This window comes from Cyclopterus lumpus, chromosome 9, assembly GCF_009769545.1.
Source record: "Cyclopterus lumpus isolate fCycLum1 chromosome 9, fCycLum1.pri, whole genome shotgun sequence".
In the NCBI taxonomy this organism is placed as follows: domain Eukaryota; kingdom Metazoa; phylum Chordata; class Actinopteri; order Perciformes; family Cyclopteridae; genus Cyclopterus; species Cyclopterus lumpus.
This window is the reverse complement of record NC_046974.1, coordinates 14,194,886-14,220,667: the sequence shown is the minus strand read 5'-3', so window position 1 is coordinate 14,220,667 and position 25,782 is coordinate 14,194,886. Positions and strand designations below refer to the sequence as shown.

Genomic DNA, 25,782 nt, shown 5'->3' with positions numbered 1-25,782 from the left:
ACCAAGCCACATGATACTGTGTGCATACAATTGTCCACCTTTGTCAGGGGACAATGAATGACTCCATAATCTACTTTACAAAAACTGTTTAATAAGTGCATGCAAGTCTGATACAATCTGTACTATTCAAAAAAATTTGCTGCTGTAAACACTTTCATTTTACTTGGTTTCTCTGATTATGTGTCTTGTCTGGCATTGAGAAGTTTCAAAAAAGACCAAATAATCAAAATAGCCGATACAATCTGAGAAAAAAAATTCAGCTCATCTCACTTATATACTCATGATTCCAGCAAGAGAATTTATTCTTAATATAAAATAACCATACTTTACTGAAAAACTTTGTTTCAATCTAGAAAACAAAGAAAAAAGAACAGACAGAAATGCTAGTTTCAGCACTTTGCGGATATTGTCACAACCTTAAAATAAAATCAGTCAATTACAATATAAAAAGCTTTATCGCTCATAATCCAGTTACAAGAAAAGGGGACTGAGAACTAGCTTCTTGTCAGTTTCCTCATATTGAGCAGGGATGAGAGGAGGGGGGGAGGGGGGTACACTTTGGCATCCTGTGCTATCAGAACACAGTGGGTACAAAGAAACTCTTAAAATCTTAATATTTGGCCCTCATGATGAAGGGAATGAATCCCAAGTCAGTATACTGAACACAGTTTGAGGGTAAAATGTTTCCTGTGCATACAGCTGTCAGTCACAGGTGCACGTTTCTTTGTTTTTAATATGCTTTTAGGTACGGCGTTGATTGTTGCATAGCTTTCTTGTGGTGAACGGGACACAATGGCATGTGGGTGGGGATGGGCGGGACGATTGATGGAGGGGTTGCCATGGTGATGAGGGTAGAGCATGCTAGGTCTCCTCTGCGCTGCACTCCGGTGGAGGAGACTTGACGGAAGGATGAGAAGATGAGGAGACGAGGAGTGCAGTACTACCTGTTGCTGTTGGACATGGCATACTGAGTCTGCTTCTGTTGGAGGAGCTCTGTGATGGCCAGCAGCTTTTTCAACACGTGCTACAGAGGGGAACAGGAATTAGATAATGCTTCTGTAACAGGACAGTAGAAATTGTCCTCTGCTTGCACCACTGTGCATGTGGTCAAGTCTTACCTGCTGTGCTCCCCTCTCGTTGCTCAGCGTCCGGAGCTCATCCGAGTGTGAGGCACAGACCTCGTGCAGCGCAGCCAGGTCCCGGGACAGATCCGTCCTAAAGTGCTCTGTGGCTTCAGGGAGGTCAGGGACGTTCTACAAACACAGGGGACACTTTTCTAAGCTTGTGAAGTTCAGCCTGAGGATTTGATCAAAAGGCAAAGAACGTTACTAACCCCCAACTATCCGAAACATGATCATCCTGTGTTTGTTGTTTTTGATAAAAGGATTCACACCCTCCATGTAGGGTTCCTGTTTCAGAATAGAGAAAACATTTTCAGAACTTACATCAGACATAACAATTTCCAATGTAAATTGCTCCTCTGATGCACAGCCACTGTCAAAACAATATGTATTCGGCATGCTATTGTTTCTAGTACATAATCCACACCTTAGCACCGAATTCAACCAGGTTTGCAAGGTTTTGGACAGACTTAGCCACCAGTGTGAGGGTCCTGCCTGCTGCGGAAGATGGAGGGTCTGCAAGAAGAGAGGGTAGTACAAAACACACATATTGAAACATGTCACATGGCAAACAGGTGGCTTTTTGCAGGCTTTTTTTTTGACAGATTCTCACCAGCAATGATGTTGAACAGTCTGGGGTTGAGGATGGCAGGACAGATCAGTCTTAGAAAGACAAAGCCACTGGAAGTAGAATGGATGAAGTAAGTTGGTAAGGACAAATAACATGTACAGTTGTAATACTAATGGACAGTTAACACAGACAAAGAATATGTTGACAGATTTTTTACTTTCAAAAGAAGTGGGTCCAACATTGATTATTTGTGTGTCTACCTTACGACCCTCGTCCTCATTGTGTTGTTAGTGGTCCATTTCTGCTGCACAGACTTCTGCAGACAGCCATAGATGAACCTCAATGTCCTGAACAGGTCATCAAAGAGAAAAATAAACTGTTTATTTGGGTTCATTAGACCTTTGAATTTCTCTTTGAAGCCAGTTTGAGTGATCTACCCACAGCACAGGACAACACTGTGCGTCAGTACATGTGTTCTTACGGTGGTAGAATCTCCGCAGCCATGAAGATCTTCTCCACCAGTTCGGACAGGATGTTGAGGAGATGAGCCAGGTTCAGGTTCACATCCTCATTCTTTTCCAGTTTGGAAGGGTTCAGCTTTAAAGTAAAGATGGAGAGAGAAAGAAAAGGAAAGAGGTAAGAGAAACAACTGACGATGAATACATTCAAATTCCAAAGGCATGATTGTGAACCATGATATAATAATCTTATTCGACGGTAACATGCATCACATGTTGCATCAGCTGTACATTGTGGATCAGCTACTGATAAATGCATTAGTGATATATCTGATTTGTAACAAGAGAAGTTAAGAAAACAGGTCATCGTTATTGCAACTAAGACTCACAGCAACTACGAGACCTCAGCCAAGCTGATGCTGAGTCACTGTATGTTTTGATCTCTATCTACAGGCAGGGAAAGACCACTTAGGACCTTTTATTGCTGTGCTTTAAAAAGGGAACCCTTTGTAGGTATTTACCTCGCAGGACTGTTTGCTCTCCATGATCTTGAGGATGGTGTCTTTGAGAGCATGGTGGACAAATGGCGTGGCCGTGGCCTTCATGTACTGCTCCATCAGAGTGCTGGCCAGTGTGGTCGCTCTGAATAATGTTGTGGCTTCATCTGGTAGTAGAGCACCAGCAGAGAAAGTCATGCAAGTGTACAGTATGTGCACAGGGTATTTCTAAACCAAACAATAACGCTGAACCCTGTAAAACACTGCAGACTGAGGTGTTGCTACAGAGAAGCATTGAAGGTTTCAGCACTCATTTACATTATCATATTATTCAACATGTTCCTGAAGTGAATTGTATGCAGATCCATTACTTCAGCAATGCCATCCATCTGTTTTTGTTGTTGTTCTTATTGCTCTTACCTTCCACGTTAATCTCTCTGTCATTGAGTGTCCTGAGTAGAGGGGCTTCAGCCTTCTCGTGTCTGAAGATCCGCAGAAGGAGGCTGGCCAATAAGGTGCGGTCCTGACCACACACATGGGCCAGAGCGTAGATAACATGGAACTCTTTCTGCAAGATCATCTGCAGAGGACACATGACAATGACATCAATGTCATTTAAGTGAATAACAGAGAAGCAGACAGTTAATGGACAAACTCAAACCACTTCTCAGTGGTTCAGACCTCTTTGAACTCGCTGTACTCCTCTTCGGGCATGATCTTCTCCATGGAGTAGCGGGCACGTACACGCAAAGAGCCTGGCTCGATGCCCTTCAGAGGCACGTGGGAGCTGAGAGGGAACCACTCATCAATCATCTGACCCTTCTGCAGACGGTTCAGCTGGCAACGCATGAACACTGAGAGGGAGAGAGATTGAGGCGTGAAAGGGTGAGAGAGCTGTCATTTGTGAAATTAAATTAAAGGGGGTGAGGTGAATGCCGAAACTCATAGTGATTAGAGTGAAGTCCTTACAGATGTCACTTTCTTTGCTTTTTTTTGTTTTGTTGCTCAGGCTGATTTCAAATCTGTTGATTTCACTCGAAAGATCACTAAAAAAAACAGATAAATAATTTTTTTATTATTCTGGAAATAAGTAGAGAACATTATATTTTGTCTTAGCAAGAAGGGTTGCTGGAAATGTGATGATGATAAAATACAGAGGGATAAAGAGCAGTGGAAGAATTTAAGGAAGGAAAATATGCAATGACAGACTCACTCAAAGATGAACTCTTCTGTGAAGACGGGGTTCTGCCCCTCCCTCGGGTGAGTTTTAGCCACCTGGACGCTGTTCAGGTAGATGTTACAGTAGGGGCTGGCAAAATATTTCCCGGGCAGCTTGTGGGCTTCCTCCACATACAGCACCAGGCTGCTCACCTGAGAGAAGAAAAATACAAAAATGTCAGCACATGAAACACACATTTGCGTAACTTAACATATAGATGAATGGTTTGTCATAATTGCTCAGCATTTTCAACAATGGTCCTTACTAAAATATAGATAATAAATTGAAAACAGTTAATGACCGGAAAAGTTCTGATTGTATTTTTAATCTGCACTTGCTGTCTTCGACAGGATTTCCAGCCGTTACCTACCAATCCCGATGAAGCGCCACCTCACCTCTACAGAGAATCTGATCTATCCCGTTCACAATACACTTCTAATGGAAGTCCCACAGAGAACATAAGAAAACAAATTAAATGTAATATATTGAAGGGCTCGCCAGGCATGAAGCCTTCAAAATAATAATTTAGGTTGAGCAAAGTGTGGGAATGGTGATATTATGCAGTAACAGGATTGACTTTTCTTACAATGGCAGTACAATTAAGCCAGGATAAAAGGTAACTTAGTCTTTTCTTGTGTTGCTTTTATTAAAGAAGCCACTGATTCAGATATTACAATTGGAGCTTACAAGTATATTAATGTCTTTCTGTGTGACCGTGTGATAGTAGTGCTCACTTTGGATTAATTCTGAATTTCAAAATGTACAATTATTCATTGCTGCTGATCTTTTACTAGAATGTAATACCTTTTTACTGGCTTGTGAGATTTGATCATCTACTGTTACTACTTTGTCTTCATGAACACACACACTGATTGAAGGAAAATGTACCTGTCGAAGCCTTTTGTTGGAAGTCGGCTGAGTGGTTTTTCTTAAGTTACTGCAAAAAGTGTGAAGGCATTTCATCCAATCCTGCAAAAACAGAACACTGTCAGAACTTTTATAAATCACAGTTGTCATGAGCTCCGTCTCTTCAACAATGTAAACTCTTCACACACATTGTTCTTATTCGTTTCATTCAAAACAAAAGGAATGGTTATTTGTCACATACAGAGGTCCTGATTACCACTGTACCAAACTATCCAGTGGTCCTCTGTATCTGATGAAGAACCAGTTCAGGCTGAAAATTTATTTTCTTTTTCTAAATAGCAGGAGCAGTTACCAGCGTCTTTTTTGAGACGAGGCACAAACGTATAGTCTGTTGGACTCGGCAGTGAAACAGATGTGCACTGCTCCTACACCGTTTGAGACAGTGATCAGTGATAGGGTGCTGCTGACCCTCTGGTTACCTGTGCCTGCTCTGGAGACTCCCCTGCAAAGTAGAATATGTACTGTTCCTCACTAAAGTGCTGTACAACAATCTGGAAACAGTGTGGCCTGAAAAAAGAAAAAAAAGAGAAGATTTGTAATTACTTTGTACAATATGAAGAAATTAATTGATTGTGGTTTCTGGGCAGCTGATCATTGAGAGCTCAGGGACAGTGCTTCTGGACAACTTTATTCGACCAAGAGCAATATTTGAACATCTTACCTGCCAAAAAGACTGTCATGCACACCATATACGGAGCACACACTTAGGTCAATCAGCCCTTTAGGTTTGGTGGCTCTCTTCTCACTCTCAAAGTAGATGAGCTGGGCATCGTTACCCTCCAGGATAAAGTAAAGGTTCTTCCATCTTTTGCCTTTTCCTGAAAGTGGCAGAAATCATTAAAAGTTAATAATTTTTAACAGTAGATCCTGAATGACATGACCACAAGACGGTGATGATATTATAAGAGGCTACTGAAAGTCCTGCTATACAAGACAGATGTCCCACACACCTTTGTTGAACTGGATGTAGCCTTTCTTGACGATGTTTTTGTAGAAAGCGTCTTTTGTTTTTCGTCTGATAGTGTTATAAATTTCTCTCCCATCCACTGTGTCAGTAAGAACTTGTTCCTGGTGCTACGATAAATACAAACACAGATCAAGCCATCACACAACCATCAAATCAATTCCATTGAAAGGGGCATCTTACATAACAATGCTTATATGAAGTGCTATATCTGCTGTCCCAGAAAGATGTTCTAGATTTTAAGGAAAACAAACAGGAAAATGTCTGATGCAATATTTTCTCTTCAGAATATACATTTACAGTTCAGTGACACTCAAAAGGTAGTAATCTTTTGCTTCCATCACTATTTGGATACTTTGCATGGCAATAAACATGAGAAATGTGAGCATTTAAGTATCATAAAACCCCTCAAATTTCAAATGTCATTCCATTAGGTCAAAAATGTAACATCAAGCAGGCTCAATCGTGCCAAAATATGTGTGTACCTACCTGCACTGAAACTGGCTCTTTCAGGTTGTAGCCCTCGACAATCTGCTCTTTCTTGTAATGGTCGATGATGTCATGGACACTGCCAGTTAGAGAGTGAGAGCAAACAAGAGTCAGCATATCAGTTATTGTCAAAATGCACATTACAAACTAGCTACAACTTCTAAAATACTACAACTAGCATTTAATCTCTCTTGGTAGCATTATGTTGGAACAGCAGCTGAAGGCGGACGCATTGTCAAACTTACCTGTTGTAGTACCTCCCCCCCATCATGAACTGATTGTTGGGAGTGGGGGAGATCTTAAACCTTTGGATGTTTTCATTTGTGCGGAAAAAGAGGGAGTAGTCCCCAGGTGTGTTGTCTGATGGTCGGACTAGAAAACTGCACACCTGGCCAACTTTGAAATGAGGGGGCGAGAAAGAGAACGGCTTTAGTGTATGCTCAGCAATATACTTTGATAAATGGACTTTGATGTCCATAACTTATTTCTAAACAAACTGAACGCATATTAACGCTGCAAGGGATTAATAGCGCTCGCCTAAAGAAATGCAAAAAGGAATGGTACCCGTCATCAGCAGGTTGTAGGCCTCCTGCTTGGTGATCTTTCCATGATACCAGCTGTTCAGGAGATTGAATGAGAGCAACAGGAGAATGAGGTGGAGACAATAACATTTGCTAAATCAACACAATGGAAACATATGGTAGAACCTGCTGCAACAACACCATCTCCACACAGAAATCTGAAATTACTGACATTGCTGTTGGGGACAGTCAAACTTAAAGACTGAAGGACATGTTAGGAGGTTAGGAGACAGTCATGACTCATCGTGTGCACAATGTGCTGTTATTCTTACAGACAAAGCAAACTAGGTATAACTAGATAATATCCTTTTGACTAATAAGTGCAGCATCACAGAGAAATGTATCTAATGAGAAAAGTTTGCATGTAAACCAAAACATCCTGCTTGGAAATCTTCCAATTGATCACAAATAAAAGTGAGTTCAGTGTAACAAAACTTACGCTTTTCCCTCATGTGGATCCTCCTCCCGTCCCTAAAAAAAATATATTAGAAACCAAAATCTGTCAAGACATCAACTCTAATGGACCAACAAGTGCAGTCGTGATCTATGGACTGTTGCGCTGTATATTCATACATCTTTAACACCACCTTTGGTGCTATGCCTAGGCCATTTTGGTATGATATACTCTAGTCATACGTCTTCATACATTCTTAAAAAAATAGATATAGCCTTAACATCTTGTGCTGTACTTACCACCTCCTCCACCAGATCCTCCACAATAAGGCCCTGCTCCTCTGTGCGAACATTGGTCACCCACATCCAGCCATCATCCAGTTCATTGTGAACAATAAACATGTCCCCTTTCAGGAAGCTGAAGATACAAGTAAGAATGGGCATAAAGAGAAAGTGATCATTGTGACATTAAGCAGACTGTATGAATAAGCCAAAAAATGACTGTAAACTCTGAGATAGATGTGTTGTTGTAATACGACAAAGCCACTTTTGCATTGCAATCTGAAGAATTTGAAATAAAGTAAGTGTCTGCTGCCTGTGTCCATTGTAATACCAAAGCACTGCCAGCAGGTGTCTCCTCTGACTCATAACATTTGAGATAATTGCAATCTGTGTATTCCTTTGAGCCAGAGGCTCTCTAGCAGACTCATGGCTGAGGTTGACTTCAGACAGATGTTTATCAAATTTAGGAAATCAGGGATCGCTTGGATCATCAGTAAGTGTGCCTACTGCAGCTTTATGACAGGGGCAAGACGGTTTTTCAATAACAAGTCAGATAATGTGCTTTCCCGGCTGCTGTGATGGGAAGAGCAGGCCTATGACATCCCTAAAAAAAACAAGAATCTATACTAGGAATACTAGGCTGCTTTTTGGGAGCAATAAAATCAAATACTTTTTCTTGTAAGCTCAGGGAATCATCAACGATTGTAGCTCATATTTATGAGAGTTATTTTAAGTGACTGATGTTAACATGTTAGACTGCAAATATAACACAAGGGAAGTGTTTTTGTGAATAGTTACACACAGAACCTTACCTGATCTCATCAGTATCTGGCACTTTGGTGTATGGAAGTATGGCCCTGACTCTCCTCCTGTCTTCTACAGGCTGTGGAAACATGCACACATAGAATAAAACTCTCATTCTTAGCCACGACCTTCAAAAAACACTTCCATGTTAAATCTCCCAATTACTCCACAAAATCAAGTATTCTACTACAATCCCCTCTGGGAGATATCACACTCCACCTAAAACGGTAATTAGCATTAGCTTTGCCTTAAACAGTTCAGAATACTGCCTAAAACCAAAAGAAAAAAGGGAAAAGGAAGACGTGAAATAAATACTCCCTTGTAAATTGAGCAAGTGGCTGGTTAAAGGAATCAAGGCTGACTTTAAGTTACCACAAAGACATAAATATCTTCCACTCATCTTACAACACTCAAACATCAAAGTACTTTTACCGGACCAAATTTCATGAGATTAAGCTTATTTTCGCATACCGTAGTATTTTCGCATACCTTAGGGATTGTCACCATTTTTGCATACATTTGGCATATTTTAAAAGTTTTATATTTCGTTTTTCTCTGTAGAAAGTTTGTTCCTATTCAATTTCAAACAGCATAGGAGACTAATTAACTCTTTGCTGAAAACAACAAGCTTGTGGACCAAATTTAATTACCCATAATCTAGTAAAACTTTGATTTGGAAGTGTTAATTTTTTAAGTAAATGTGATGTGCGTGTCAGAGCGAGAGGGCAAGACCTGCAATTCTGTAACTAACTAACTTATAATTTCTTGCAAAATTTGTTTTTTTTTAGTATATAGAGGAAATTATATCGGAAGATCTTAAGTATCGAGCCCAACCTTTAATTATAAAAAGAATACTATAATACTTTTCTGTAACCAAGCAACCGATCTTCTTCCTGCTTACACCGGCAGCAGCATGCCCATTGTACGTAAATAGTCATGTGATATTTGTCTTCAGACATGCATGTATGGACGAAAATCATTTCTAAAGCAATGCTGAAACCCCCACATATACAATTAACATATACAATTAACCAACTGGGTGTACCTCATATTATTTAGACAGTGTATTTTGCAATATTCATTTTGAAAAACAACTACAAGAGAGGAAAACTAATATCAAGTAATGTCATGTAAAATTGCTACAGGGATTGACCATCAACATGTTGTATTAGAATATACTGTATACTTCAAGCCATGGAGTCAGTCTTACCTCAGGGGGCGCCACTGGGGATAGCAGTTTCTCTCCTTTTAGCAGGCAAGACACATAGCTGTAGTAACCAATCAGGTCTGATAGAGAAGAGAACCGCCGCCCACCGATGTAATAGTCCCCACACATGGCAATTATCCTGTTGAGAGAAAAGACAACAATGATAAACTGAAGCACAGTTGTTTGTAAACACAGGCTAATCTCTGTGCAGAAAAGGAAATACAAAATGTTCTGCTTTGATTCATTCGACAGTGAAATATCCATCAGGACTCCTATACCACAGATGAAATGTAACACATATAAACTAAGATATAACATCAAACTAAGCAGCTGTACCACAATCTTTAAATGCCAGAAAAGTGTCAATATGTATCTAAAAAGGATTTCAATGGGAGAAAGAGGCTTACCAGTTGAATCCAACTATCATAAGTAGGATGTTTGTAATTTGGGACTGAAAATCAGTACAATGGTATGATACAATTATTGGCTCCAAACCATATCCTATTTCAGAGCCAATAATCATAAATCTCTGTTCATCAATTGAGTGGATCTTTGATTGATGTTTTTTAACAAATGCACTTGTGTGATTACTCTTTTGCTGTGTGCACAATCCAAGGATGTCAACCATTTGAAGTGTAGGTGTAACGCAATTAACCTTATGTTCATAATTCCCTGACAAAAGGGCTTCCTTTTTCCAGCATCAATGACATCATGTCTCCACACTAAATCGACGCGAGTGAAATAGATGATGTCATTGTTACTTAATTAGTGAAGTGCATTTTCTGGAAGAAATGTCTACCATTTTTCAAAGCACAAACCTTTTTGCTTTCTAAAGTGCAAAATGAACATTAGAGTGGTAGCAGGAAATACTGTGAAATTATGAAATTACAGTTTAGCCAAAAACAGCACAATGGAATAGACAGATATGCATCAATAAAAGACTTTCATCACATGCCCATATTAAGTCTTTGAGCACTTATAGTTGGTATTAAAACACACACCACTGAATGCTGAAACCTTGGTGTAAACCAAAAATGTTATTCTCATTAAATGCTTCCACTTAAACCGACAATGGCTACATCCCCACTAATATGCTTTCGTTTAAAACTGTGGTAACGATATCCATCCACTCAGGCGGTTCAGCATTGTTTTCAAAACTGTACTTTAAAATGAACGCTTAATAGATTATGGGTCAATAAACTTGGCAGCACACATCGCTCACTCGTTTCCTTGGTTTTGTTGGTGTCTGTTTTTACACTCTTAGCTCTGCCGGAAGTCCTTCTCGTACTGGAGAGCATTTGTGCTTTTGCTTGTTTACCGTTTCTTTATGTACTTCACAATAGTTGTGCAGAACAAAATAACATTAATAAGAAAAGGAAATTCATCTGTTTTGTGCCCATCGCCGTCCTCATAATAAAAACATTGTTCTTAAGCTTTGACTCTGAATGACTGACACACATAAGATGAGGTGGTCTACACTGGCATAACATGCACCAGAAACCACATTTAACCTAAACAGTCAGTTCAGTATCAGCTCATCTCCCAGGTTACCCTTTCACTTCGGTGTCTATGGCTCTCTGCCCTTTTGGTTAGCATGTAATAAATAACTTCTGTACTTCCCCAGTCCGTATCTTCTACTTCAGGGTAGCATGCTTCCAGCTTATTGTGACATGCCACAATATGTTATAATTCACCTACTAAAAAGGGCTCTATAGAGAATAGAGATACAACAGTTCATGTCAGACCAAACTATTCTAACTATTCCAAACAAAAAGCTCTCTCAGTTGTAGGGTATGCTATCTTCTATAATTGGTATGGTAAAGATGACACCTCGTGGATCCTTACATTATCCTTTTGGTTTCCCAGTAAATTATAGCAGCAATGGAAAGAAAATAGTTCATTGGACAAACACTTTGTCGTCAGCAGTGTGTCTGCCAAGTCGGGTCAAATGAAGTTACAGCTCTGAAAAGATCAACTGCAAACATGCTAAATGATTTGCAATGGGACCACCAACTTCTTCTGAAGGCACTAAACGTAGAAACTGGGTCCATCACTGAGGTTAAAGTTATTGCCGCTTGTTGCATGTACTCCATCATACCTGAAATGGTTGACCACATTGGTCACACTGAGGAAAGACAGGACGAAGGAACCAGGCCGGCGGTCACTCTCCCTGATGAGGTAGCTGCCAGGGTTCCGGGCCTGGCGCAGCCGCTCCTCAGCAATGTTTCGGTCTAGCTTACCGTGGTACCACCTGCGATAGAAAGATGAAGGAAATCATTTTTAGAATGATTACAAGGGGTGGGAGATGATGCGTTAGTTCAAACTATATCGAGATGTAAATATGTGTATCAAGGAAGTACATATTTCTGTAAAGTACACCGTGAATCCTTTTTTTGGTGATTAATCACATGCATGTAGAGCTGAGCAATATGACGGAAATTGTTAACACAATAAAGAAATCCATGTCATGCTATAACAATATTTATTCCAATACACTTTCAAATTAAATCAGAATAAAAATAAAATAAACCCTTTAAACTAATACAACAAACAACCTCCTGGAGTTAAAAATAAGAGAAAGACGAGATTTATTGTTTTGAATGGTCAACAGAATCCAAGTAAGGCATGTAAATAAATCAGAAAAATGTAGCCCAATGCTTTCAAGAAAAGAACACCGAGGACACGTATCACATCTTTCTAATGATATAAAAACATACATGTTGAGTTCTTCACACTCCAGTTTTAAGAAATAACTAGAAATACAAAATGTATTAATGCAATAACAAATTAAAATATTTCAGAATTGCAAATCTAGAATCAGCACTTTCATCAGGTTATCTGATGTCTTAGACATCGAGACATACATACCATAACATTTCCACTTGAACCTTGAGAGCGTAGAGCTTATTTTTATTTTTCCGAACAGTTCTAGAAACTTGGTGAGGGAAATAAGTAAACAAGTAAAAGGACGAATGAATCGCAAAAATGCTGAAAGAGAATGAAATCAATATTGGATAGGATAGGAAGCTCTGATAAATTTGACGGCCTACTTTCATGAGAGTGAAAGCCAGACAGAATAAACAGGTCATGTATTCTTCAATAAATGGAAATCAAAAAGCTTTTACTTCCAACACACCATGTTGCTCCTTTATGAATTAAACAAAAGCCTCAGGCTCAACAGTGGTTAAAATGTTAGCAGGTGAGGCTGAAGTTGACAGGGCCTTGCCAGAAGGGGAAAAAGATGTACACGCATTTCCAGATATAGGCCACCGGTGCCTCTCGAACTGGAAAAAAAACATCCAGTGGTGAGACGATGAATTTGGTGTTGCAGTAGCTTTTTCACAGGAGACCTAAAAGACTCCCATCTGGTTTCGGTGAGTAAAGGTCACTTCTTGTAAAGAGAACCTGGTCTGCTATCATGGAGTAAGCTGGAGAAGGTTTGCTGAAGAGCAGGGGAGAGTTAAGTGTCTGTGAAGGGGCTTTAGAGGGATTTGGGTGATAAAGAGTATTGAAGAGGGCGATTAAGAGCAGTCTGAGGGTCGGCCCAAGCAGCCCTTAAAGGACTAGGAAAGATGGAAACACTGACAGAGAATTGAACAGTGAAATTGAAAAGGAAGATGACTGCAAACCAAACAAGCTAGGTTCTAATGATTACAGCATAATTATATTTAGTAGTTCATGCCCCCATTAAAACATATACTTTATATGACCCATTCTACCCTGTATAGCCATTTACAAGCAAATAAAAGATATTTGGGATACTAACGCCAACTGCCACAAATCCTGAACCAGGCCAAGAAAGTATTCAAATCAAATTAATCAAACCACAACTTCTACAAAAGAAAAGAATCTAAAAAAAAAACCAGCCACAATTGAACATGAAAAACAATGTGAGCTCCAGTTACATTGCTTGAAGCCATTCTCAGCACAGAGGGAGCAGCTAGTGTCATGGCTGCAACCAGGAGGATGGTAATGCACAAGACTGCATGGATCATGATGACCGGAAGATGCTGGGGTATAACCAGCCTCTCCTTTCTGTTTAGCATCTCCAAAACCTACTTCTGATTGATTTGTGTGTGGTATATTTGAGAGCCACAGCAGAGTCCTTCGTAAATACCCACCCCCCATGTTGCAGGTGAAAATAAAAAAAGGGAGTCATTTGCTATGAAACAAAAAAGCTATCCACGACCCAAAGTCTAACCAATTCACTTCAAGTGTAACATCTGTGTTTTCATTTAAATACAGGAAGTTTTAAAGTTCAAGACTGGAAGGAACCCAACAGATTACATGGCTTACACTCAACCGCAAAAAAAGCTACAAGTTATAAAGATTAATAAAAAGGGGTTACCAAATCAACAAATCATACAATACAACCATGTAGAGCACCGTTAACCCGCCTAAAGTCATCAAGCAAGCCTAAACCCATGGGTCACTACCGAAATATTATTTTGTCACACAAGAAGTGATATTATATACAATAATATAACTCAATATCATCAAACTAAAAAAAGGTCAAACCTGATGACAATAAATACATAAATGTACCTAAAATTAACATACTTCATATAAAATAGGCTGAATATGTAAAAAGTTTCTAACCTAATGATTAACACACCACATTTAAATCACTGATTTAAAATGAGCTCCTAGAAATGCATCATAACTGTTTTCTCACATGCCGTTTTACTTTCTCATCTCTAAATGCTTAGTTCATAAATGTCCAATAGAGACCTAAGGTTTTCAATACTGTTCTTCCCTAAATGTTGCCTTTGATATATGACTGAGAGGTTTATTAAGTAGCGACTACAGTTGAGAGATGGGGACTTGCTACACTGTTGCCTGCTATACTTTACTGTTATAGCTACTGCTTTGGGCAGTCATGTAACAATTAACAGCTTGTTAGCATCCTTTTAAATGACTGAATCACGCTTGTACTAGAGGCCTCAAATATACAGGGACCCGTTTGTCATTTATTGAGTTGTTGAATCAAGCAGGTGCATAAACAGCATAATCTTCCCAGGTGTGTTTTATTCCAGTCTTGATTATCCGTATTCAGCACAAACTAACTTTCCACTGGTTTACATGCTGGACGAGGCTTGCCTTGTTGTATTTTTGTTTGTTTCACAAAATATATGTTATGAGCTTTACACTGCGAAAGCAACCTCAGACATGTGGATTTGTTGTACATTGCATTGAGGTTATCTGCATTATTTACATTTATCACACATCTAACACAGACACCTCTAATATCGTAGTGTCTGAACCTTCAGACCTGAACCTTTCATTTTTCTTTGCACTTTACATCCCACCTATACACATTTGAAAAGCTACTTACTTCAAGTTTACTGCAGTTTTATATATGAGCTATAATACTAAATTATTAAATGACACCTTCCATGATGGGATGTGCAAAGTAGGCAGGAAGGGTGTTACGACAGGCTATTATGAGCATAAGCCATGACAGTGGTGATAGGATACAGTGCTATCAGCTTGAGGAATGCCCCGTCATGTCAGTACATGAACAACACAGTGGCGTCCTGGTTCTCTCCCCTGTGGACGCTCAACTCCGGATGATACGCCATTCATCTCTCTGCAACCAGTTAGTCTTTCGACCACTGAAAGTGCGTCAACACTACATGACATAATTCACCCATTCATACCCTGATGGGAGGAGCTACGGTTCCACTGTAACTAACATTTACACAATAGACACAGCTACAGGAGCAATTTAGGGGTTAAGTGGACTTGCCCAAGGACAAATTGACATGGGCTAGTGGAGGCGGGGATCGAACCGCCGATCCTCTGATTGAAGGACGACCCTGCTCACCACTGAGCCAGGAGTCACCGACAACCTCATCCTTCACTCCAACGCTCACATCCTGAACACAAGACACCCATTTAGTCACTTCATTAGGAGACAAGCTCCATAGGCAATGCTTTCCGCTGTTCCTGTGAGCAAATTAGTTTGTATGTTAACTTAAATGCATTGTTCAGCTAAATGTGTCATGCTGTCAAGAACAATATTACTTTGCGCTGCTGAAATTGAACATGTCCAAGCCTAGTGAGCTAGGACAAGACACCAACATATAGAGCTTAGGCTCAAACAAGCATTGCAGCATTATTTATTATGTATACAATCCTTCTGGCTACATTTTAAGGCTGAATGCATTAAAACATTTTAAGAGTTCATTTTAAAAGCTCTGATGAGAGATATTCAAGTAAAGAATCAAAACTACAATGTCTTAAAGAAACAAAACTGACCAAATTAAATATTTTGCAGAAAGAGAAGCACTATTTCCACATTTATAAAGTAAAATATTTTACTAAATATTCTTTTTTTTTTGTAATTCTACAATTCTGTAATCAGGTTTGTTTCATCTTAGAAACAGAATAGAACACAACTTGTCTAATTTGTGCTGTAACTGCAGAAGTAAAATATTTGAGAGCATATATTGATACATTGCCAGCTGTTACAGACAATACTGTAAAACTACCTGTTGAAGAATGATGTATACTACCCTAGGGAGAAATTACGCAATGACCTATGAATAAGACAATTACTGACAATAACATGAATAGAAATATAATAAAAATAAATCAATTCTCTGGGGCCAAGTGTGTCATCCCAGGGGGAAATCATTGCTAAAAATAGTACAGACGTTTAAGCAATGACAAGCTACAGTTGGAAAAGGACACCAAGTCCTCTGAAAGTTTCATGCTCAAACCCTGCTGACCAAATCATTTAAGCATGACAACTTTAAACATAGTAATGATACTCAGAGTATGTTGGGTATTACTTAATTATTTAATAAGCCTTGTGTTTTTATTGTATTTTAATTACTCTGAAAACCAACGTTAAGATTTCAGGTGAACAAAGAGCTACTATTTATGCACATATACTTTATGTTCAGCTTTACTGTTACCACATACAAACAAATCTAATATCCGAGCCAAGTCTCTCGGGGCAATAAGACTAACAGGACAGATTGCTGTGACTTGAGTGAGTTGGACCTTGTCTCTCTGTCTCTCATTAAGCTCTTTTATGAACTCTTTCACTTCCGCTCTTCATCGTCTTCTGTCTCAATAGATGCAGCTGTACTCAAACATCTCCACAGACGTACTGTCAGCCTTCATCAGTATCAAAATTAATGAAACATTGCATTACAGTACATAAGCAATGCAGCTCAGTGGAGCTGCAGGCTTTAAAAAAAGGGGGTATCAAGTACATGTTTTCTCCACAAAATTGTTATACCATGTAAACGGCACTAACATTTTTAAACAGAGAAACTATATTCAATTAGGCTCAACATTACCATGTAGTTACACGTGTAATATGAACTTTCCTGACTCCAATGTCAGATCTATGAACTATATTAAACAAATATGGCACATTATGCCATTATCAGTGTTTGACTATGCAGTTAACACTTTTCCAAGCAAAACATTAGGGACACAAAGAAATCATAGATTTCCTGTGATATTACAACTGAAATGTCAGATCATATTAAATTAATAAAACTACACAACCCCTCAGATTTCCCTTTATAAATAATAGTATCATAAAATTACAAAAATTGGAATCCTAAAATAAAAAATAAAAAACAGTTTCTTTCTGCCTGCCGATTGTTGTTATGGCGGCAAGGTTGGAGTTGCGGGGTGATTCGATGCCCCACTTACGCCGAGTTTGCCCTCTGCTGCATCTCCCTCCCGTGTCCTGTGGTCTCACAAGGTGCACCCACTCCTCTGGCCAGGCAAAAACTGTAAGCTCCAACGTGGAAAGCAGAGCAAAGGTAGCTCTAAATCCGTAAAAGCCATGATGATGTGACCCTGATACAGTCATCTCCCGTCACTAGTCTCAGTAAGCAACATCCTTGGAGGGAAGATGAACAGGAGGACACAGAGATGCCATGAGTCGTGATAACTAATTTGAGGATAATTGGAAGACCATCTCCAGTTCGGTTGTCCTTTAGATTCTGCCTCTGATGAAATTGATCTTTCAGAAGGCAAACTAGTCCTGTTGTCTTTGCTCCAACTTCATCCTGCTCTGACATTCTCTTTCTCTTACCCTCCCCTCTTTCTCATAAAGGCACGCATCATGAGCATGCTGCCGATTGGTTTTTGGAGCAGTGGGACAGCAAGGGTAGGGAGTGGCATCTTACACATTCATGTACTGCCTGTGATACTCAAACACACAGGTTTGCACCAGTGGAAACAAATCACAACCTTCTGACCTTCACTGGCCTTAGAGTGTAATTTATATACACCTGGCGTCAACAATGCTCAAAGATTAAACGCACGCTCACCCCCTCAAACTTCCAAAATGGTTTCACCGCCACACCAAGCATTCTTTCAGTAAATGAACGCCAGAGCTTTCAATGTAAACACAGTATGGGTTTATGTACCAACCAACCAGCATTATATAAATTGTGATCCTTTAAATATTTACTCATTTGCGGGCTCAAGTTTCGACCATGGAAAATGGTGGCGAGCTGCGGAGACATGACAGCAGCTTTGAATTGTTTTTCTTTTACTTTGCACATAAGACTGACGCAGCTTGAATGCTAACAAACAGCCAGACACACCGTCCCAAAGCCGATATCTCGGCTTCCCTGCTGTCAGTGGCTTCACCGTCATCAACCCATACAATATTCTCTGTGCTTTTTATTTCTAAAAGTGGGAGCCTCCCATTAAGAACACATTCGTCCTGCAGAATTTGAATATGCTTTCACACCTGTAGTTTGGTTCATTTATTCCAGACCCCAAAAAAAAAAAAAAAAAAAGATAGTGTTGCATTTTAGTTCTGGTCTATAAACAAACAAAGGAGTAAATAAAGTTTTACAGATTGATAGATAATGCGTTGATTGGACAGTTTTGGTGATTATCATCCTGCATCATTGGGACCCTCATGGGGAAATCGAATTCTGGTAATACGTCTAATATGTATATCAATGCATATTCATCCCATCGTTTATCCGTGATTCGCACGGCTCCCCCTTCGCGGTTTGGTACTCATGTGGACGTTGGATTAATTACACACCATCACAGTGTGAAATAAAGTTTTACTGACAATTGTTATTAGCCAATATTCGGTCAAATAGGCCAATCAGGACATTTGTTTGTACAGTTTAAGATGTTTTCACAACAACATAAACAAATATTAGAGATTAATGAACTGTTTACACTAGCTCTAAGCAGCTTATACATCATTTAAACTACTAATGACAATATGTGTTTTAATCAATAAAAATACAATTTATTATTTCCGTATCATTTTAAAGTGTGTGTCCTTAAGAAAAAAAAAAAAAAAAGAGTAAAAAAAGTAAGGCACAAAGCATGGCTGTTTAACAGACCAATAAAACCGAGATATACCCACACTGATGTGGTCATATACATGCCTTAAATGCAGCTTCCTCAACAGATTTCACATCAGTAGGTGGATTTAATAGTGGTTGCGCTTTTGCAAATCACGCTAAAAATCACACAACTGCCATCATGCAGGCCTGTGCTTCGTCCATTTGCTTTCACACAATAAAAACTACACCAGAATCTGCTTGGAAGCTGATCGAAAACAACCTTTACAGACTTTCTTGGTTTGGTTCGCACTGGGTTTGATTGACAGCTTTCTCACCAGCCAAAACAAACCATACTCACCGGGAACACCAACCAGAGTTCGTTTTCAAGGTTCGATGTAAAAGAACCCCAAGCCATCGTTTATTGTCAAACTGAATGTGGAGAAACTTAAACAAACATCGACGAGACAGTCAGACAGTGCATCTCAATAAAATCGAAATGTGCAACAATAGCTTTCAGTTATGTGTATTCTCTTTTGTACAAGTAACAATGAAATGACAAGAAAGACCTCTATTATACCTGTTGTGCAGGAAGTCCTACCGGTTGTAACATGGTACTTAACATTAACCTGCCACTGGAACATTTTATATGCAAAGATTAAGAACCCAACTTAAAAAAATTCTTGAACTTTCAAAAATTCAACTTTCCCAAAATTCAGCACACCCAAGCAATGTGGAGTCATTCAACAAAAAAAATCCTGGGCATTGTCAAACACAAGTGAAATGCTTCTGAAGATCCTGTTAAGGCCACAATGAGTGGCTCAGAAGTCTTGAAAACAGGATGTAGGAGAGAAAATGCAGGGCATTGTGGGTATTAGAAGGGCATGACAGGACGTTGCGCAACACATTGGAAATGCATGGAAACCATAGGCATTATCAATCCACAGCAACTACTTTATAGTGGGACTGCTATTTCAATCAATGGGGTCAAGTAAAACAACCCTAAGCATGTGCATCCTTTGCTATAGAAGTTCAAGACTGAGGGGCAGTTGTGTAACAAGATGCAAACACAGTTCCATATAAGCTGCAGTAAGTAACTTTTTTAGCCAGGAGTATTGCAGTAATTTAAAAAATGTATAACAGGAAATTACAGGCTTAATACTAATTGCTGGGCTCATTAGTCATCAAAACTGTGTAATGACTGATCCAATTCCATTAATAAGACCAGGCTTTGTTATAGAAATGCTGTAACATTTTGGCTAGTGGGAACAATCTCTACCAGGGAATATCCTTGTTATGCTACGTGACATGATCCTTTTGCCATTACAGAGTCCCACTGTCTCTACCTCCCTAAATAAAGGGCAATTAGTTAGTGTGGCTACTCAATTAACACTGCAGTTAGATGTTTCCACAGCCAAGTGCTTAACTCGTTCACACAGACAGTTCTTCATATCCAATCGTTTCTCGTTTTTTCTCCTTCACCCTACCACCACCTCTTCGGGCAACCCATTATAATTTAAAATCCTCACTAATCTTTGTGTAAACTCAAAATCAACAACTCATTTCCCAACGTTCTGTTTGTTTAAGCTCATGCCCTGGGCCTTCGGTTTCTAATGGCAGCAGGAACACACTCAGTTAGGGCCACCTGACATATTCACTCTTGCCTCTTTATTAAACTATCCTGTGTGAAATGTGTATCGCATTGCTGCAGCCATTGTTTATGAATGAATGATTGTTGCACAGGAGGTGTGAATGATTGTCACTGCCGTTTGTCTTTCTCTTGCTCTCAACCATTTTCACTCCAACGCACTCCGCAAATGTGCCAAGTTTAGCCGTCACCGTAAAAGTGCAACACACAGTAGGACCACTTCCAACAGTGTGGAAGTTTTCCACCATCACTCTTCCAACATGTACTTTGCAAGCTGCTAAAATAACTCAAAGGAATACAAGATCAGTCTTGAAGCCATTACACAGCTACTAGCTACACAGCTGTAAGGACAGGTTGAAATTCAGAATCATTCAGGGTAGTCAGCTGTAAATGTAACACCCATTGCTGCTAATGGTATATTTGCCACTGGCACAATGAGAGAAAAAGTTCAGAACAACAAAAACATGTTTTATTTATTGTATTACACATAGCTTGGATGTTCACATTAATAATGCGACTCAAGATAAGTTTATTTTATGCCATATATTTGGCCATGAGATTCACTATATTGCCTGGTCAAAGCTATGTCCATGACGCATTTGCCCGATTCCCTGTATATTAGATTTGGCATCATCTGTAAAACAACATGACTGGATGAGACAGTAATCTTGCAAAGGGTCCACATATCAGCCCCGTCTATCGCAGTGACAAATCCTGAAGGGACAGACCCTCACCTTAAATGGGTCATTATCACAGGGCGACATCAGCACCTTATAACTCCTCTGTTCTTGAAAAGCCTCCACTGCCAGACAAAAGGATGAATGAAGGATCTATGCCTTTCTCTTAGGAGAGCCTGTCTGGCCTTGCTCATATTGCTAATGGCAGGTGTTCTCATGATGAGCACACACATTAACTGTACATATACATGCAGCAATTAACCTAAATGTGTTTTAACCAGGTGTGTGTCACATCCAATTCTGATAAAAGTAAACCAGTAAAAAGTAAGCCAGAAAGAAAGAATACCGTAGTACATCGTAATATGATATTTTTGTCTCTATCCTTTTACAGATCAACATTCTTCAAGGCCTTATTTGGATGAACACCATCATACACTTCACACAACATTGGGAAATTGCAGACTAATAATTAGAAACTAAAAAAATGCCGTGCAGCTTTCCGGTGCATTCTTCACCACTACAAGCAATTCACCAAAACCACAACCCCAATATAGAGCACAAACTTGTGTTGTGTATGAAGACTGGTGAAATACTCTCCTTCCTCTGTATTCTGACAGGAAGATAAAGGGTGGCTCCTAATAGAAGAGCTGAATCCACACTCCAGGTACAGTCACTTCCATATCTTACAGTATGAGGTTCAGAAATGACAAAGCTCAGCAGTTCTCTAATGAGACTGAAACAAATGGGAGGGTCGTATTTAGGTTATTCCAACACACTCCCACACACTTGACAAGTGCCTTTGTGCATGCCTGATACATTTATAAATATTCATATAATTAGATATGCAATTCTAAAATACACTGTATATTATGTATATACCATGCTGCAATCAAAAAAGGTTACGGTATGTTCCGTTTTAAGCTCATTTAAAAAATATTATTCTCCAAGCCCATCTCTATTTCCCCATGTAGCATGATAGATCACAATAGTTTAAGGGAAACAATTAGCAAATAATTAACAGATCAGAGCCCAAAAGGTTTGATACAACAGGAAAGGCACATTTTATGTTGGTGCTTACCTAGAAGCATTCACCTCACTCGGAGTAAAGTAAGTCTGTGTCACCTGCACCTCTTCATCAAACCAGTTCACTTCAGCTGCCTCCTCTAACTTTTTCTTCATGGTAATACTGCTTAAAATTGGCATGCTTACTCTTAATGCATTACTTTTCATTTTAATTTTTAATTATTTCATGGCCACACCTGTTTGGTTATGGGTTAAAACAATTCACAGTACATGGAGTAATGATTGTAGGATGTAGATCATTAACTACTAGCTACGAGTAGCACAATACACTATTACACCTGCAGGAGTCAACACTAAGTCAAAGTCAGACCTCCCGTGTATGAAAGCAGGATGGAAGTGAAGACAACAAGAAGTACAGATTGCTCGATAACGTTGATTTGTAGGTATAACTGAACAATACCTGATGTTTACTGGTAGTGTACTTACTGGTTCGTAGGAGGTGCAGAAAGGGGGAACACCACCTCTTCTTCCTCGTATTCCGGTCCATCCTGCATGTCGCTTTCATCCATAGTGACACCGGGCACCCCACCACCTGGAGGGGGAGGAGGTGGTGGGGGCAGTGGGGGGAAGTCAGTGGGTCCATCCGGGGCTGTTGACGTGGGTGAAATCCGACTAGCTGGACCCTCCGAAGTGGGAGAGAAGCTAATGCCGCCCACGGTCCCTGAACTTGTTCCTTGTAAAACTGAATGTCCACCTCCTGCTCCGCCACTCCCTGTTGCGGAAAGCGCTGGTCCGGTCACATCCCCGGCAGACATGGGGTAGGTCACACTCATGTCGGGAGGTGAGTCCGACAAGGGGTTTGAGTTTTGGCGAAGGGTTGGTGCTGGTCCTTGTCCCAAATCAGTGACTCGCACTCTGCTCGGCTTGGGATAGTAGGGGAAAGGGGCCGTCTCCGGGCCTCCTCCGTCTGCCACCCCTGTCCCTGTCGTGACCAAGCCCGTATCCTCACTGCTGACCTCCGTAGCCATCATATTAGGACAATGTGTAGAGGGGGAAAGTCCAGAAGGGAACCTGCCCTTCCCCTCTGTTCTTCCTAACCTCCTTCAGTGTTTGGGCTCTGGGGAAACAACACCAAAAGTTTCTCGAAACGCGTTTAGCTAGCCAGCTGCCGTTAGCCGACGAGCTAACTTAGCTTAGCACTAGCGGGCGTTAGCTTCAGCTCGCATTCGCTCGCTACGAGAGAGGCGAGCTAACGCTAGCGGGACGGCTGGCAGCCTCGAGACACTTGATGAGTTTCGTGCTCGCTATGTCTTCATTGTTTCCTGAGTTTAAAGTTCACTCAGAAACACTATCTGCAAATTAGCACGCGCAATGTCAAACAGAATATCGATTCGCCAATGTTTCCCGTTGTTTAGTCCGGACTTCACACTCGGCTCAAGGCAGACCACTTGTCGGGGAGTGTTGTTTTATTGTCGTCTTTTTCCAGTGTTGTTGTTTTCTTTCCTCTTGAGTTTCCAGCCGCCTCGGAGAGAGTCCACACGCGACCCCGCCTTATCGCCGAAATCCCGGTTGGTCTGTGCGAACCCCCATGTCGTAAAAGTGCATTATTCTTCCGTTTGCAAGCTAAGTTCGCCTTTATTTCGTTGTTTCGGGGCTGGTGGCTTGCCCGCTGCTGCTGCGCTGCTCTCTCCCCCTCCCTCTCGTTCTCCTCTTCACTCACCGAGCAGACACAGCCAAGTGAACACAGAGCCGCACCGGTTCAATCCATGATGTCTTCAATCAGTGCTCTGACAAGTTAGACCGCGTTCCCATTGCTTAAAGCACAGCTTCATTATCATGTTTTAGTGGGTCAGAGAGTAGATACAAAAACTGATTATCTGTAAGTATCTTATAAATCAATATCATACATAGTATCTTTGGGTTTTGGACACACAAAATATCAAAATACACCACCGTGGACTTTAAGAAACTATGATGGACATTTTTCAGATTTCATAGACCAAACGATCAATCTATAATGAAATGATTGTTAGTTGCAGTCCTACCAATAATTATTTATTTTGGGTGATGGACATTAAGCTTGCCTGGCTGGACTGACACCATTCAGTCCTCTCAAATGAAATATGCATAATGGTCTTGTGAGAGTTTTTAATTAGCACTTTGATATGTGGCTGAAGACAGTCTGAATATAGCTCTGGCTTTGTGACACAAAGTCTATCTTGTTCTGTTTCGCTAGACTGAGTACTCTATTTTAATTCAACTCATTTGGCCTACAGAGCGGTTTCTTTCAATGCAGTCAGAAAGTATTAAGACAGTGATAGCTTTTCATTTGTTTTGGGTGTTCATATTGTGGGGGCCGTATATGTGTCGGCATTGACTAGTTTTAGGACAGTGTAGCAAGACAATGGTCCTAAACACGCAGGCAAGGCAGCCAACATTTTGTATATCCTAATGCCTGATTGGCCAAGTCAGATAATGTCCACAATACAACTGAAGACCAGACTGAAGGAAGGAGCGGAGAAGGCTGCAACGCAGGCCTGGCAGAGCAGGATGTCTGTTGGTAGTCGACTTGGATTCAGCAACCACCAAATAGGTGCTAGGACACTTTTTAGCAAACATGGACACACAATCATGTTTGATATTTCTTTTTAATGAACAGAAACATAATGCGGTGCAGTCAGAAGTAATATTTACCATACTTTTTTCGCAGCTGGTCCTATAGCATCTCTGTGGCACATTTAAAGGTGTTCACATTTTCTTTATATATTACAAATACAATTGCCACATGACATATTTGTTTTAGAGCACAGTTTAATAACAACATCTGAAAAAACTAAAATGGCACACTTGACCTAGGTATATATCAGCAAACTCAGTGGACATAAACTGACCCAATAGCAACGAGACAGTGAGGTTGCTCTTTTATGTTATTTCTGATCTGGATGAGCTTTGAATACCTGTTTGGACATTCAAATGTCGTTTGCAGGCTGGGAAGTTGATTTGATAGCTCCAGTAAGTCAGCCATGGGCTAAATTTGACTTGATCGAGCTAACATAGTGTTGACTAGCTACAGCCGTGGGCCTCTCTTGGTCTCCCCTCAACATCTCTAGTCATGCCCTCTGTGCAGCTGTCTTCACCATTCAGCCTTCACACTGACCTGTCTTAGAGCAACTGGCACTGTAAAATAAGCGTGTCTGGATATCCCGTCCACTTTCTCATTGCTCGCTCAAGTCTTTTTATGATCCCTCGTAAATCTGTTCTCTCTCTTTTGTTTGTGATTGGACAGGCCCTTCAAGACAGATATGTTAGGATTGTATAGCTCTCATGACAAATGGCTCCTTAATTTGCTATGACAGAAGTGGACAGTCCCGGGTGCGAACAATTGCAACTGAAGAGGGAGCACACCTTGCATTCCCGAGGGCCACTCAAGTAGCTGTTCTCCACCACAGCACAAGCTTCCCATAAGTCCTGTGACACAGATGGTCAGTGAACTGTACAATCTAACGACTGACATTGACTTGACATGTAACCATAAAAGGTACTCTATTTCAAACGCACAAATAAACAAGTAAACACGCAAACAAACATGCACTCGAGCATGGTCATGAAGCACGTAGGGCACTTCAGGGTG

At 40.3% G+C, this 25,782-nt stretch overlaps 1 protein-coding gene across 3 annotated transcripts; it reads right to left on the bottom strand.

The window, feature by feature from the left end:
- Positions 1-71: 71 nt before the first annotated feature.
- On the bottom strand, positions 72-23,879 carry LOC117736133 (ras GTPase-activating protein 1-like). Of its 3 annotated transcripts, none has more exons than XR_004609952.1 (25): positions 22,638-23,878; positions 11,612-11,764; positions 9,517-9,652; positions 8,315-8,385; positions 7,521-7,638; positions 7,267-7,298; positions 6,811-6,863; positions 6,492-6,642; positions 6,247-6,325; positions 5,744-5,867; positions 5,455-5,611; positions 5,213-5,300; positions 4,755-4,835; positions 3,861-4,018; positions 3,617-3,693; positions 3,329-3,501; positions 3,068-3,227; positions 2,672-2,814; positions 2,174-2,289; positions 1,953-2,039; positions 1,735-1,802; positions 1,549-1,637; positions 1,334-1,409; positions 1,119-1,253; positions 72-1,024 (listed from the first exon to the last, which is right to left on the bottom strand). XR_004609952.1 is itself a non-coding variant. In XM_034541229.1 (25 exons), the coding sequence occupies exons 1-25, from the start codon at positions 23,180-23,182 to the stop codon at positions 941-943; spliced, it is 3,147 nt and encodes a 1,048-aa protein (XP_034397120.1). In that variant the 5' UTR covers positions 23,183-23,879; the 3' UTR covers positions 72-940. The 3 variants fall into 3 exon arrangements, 2 of the variants coding, with proteins under 2 accessions (XP_034397120.1, XP_034397119.1); XM_034541229.1 differs by having other exon boundaries at positions 1,341-1,409; positions 22,638-23,879; XM_034541228.1 differs by lacking the exons at positions 72-1,024; positions 1,119-1,253; positions 1,334-1,409; positions 1,549-1,637; positions 1,735-1,802 and having other exon boundaries at positions 2,162-2,289.
- Positions 23,880-25,782: the final 1,903 nt, after the last annotated feature.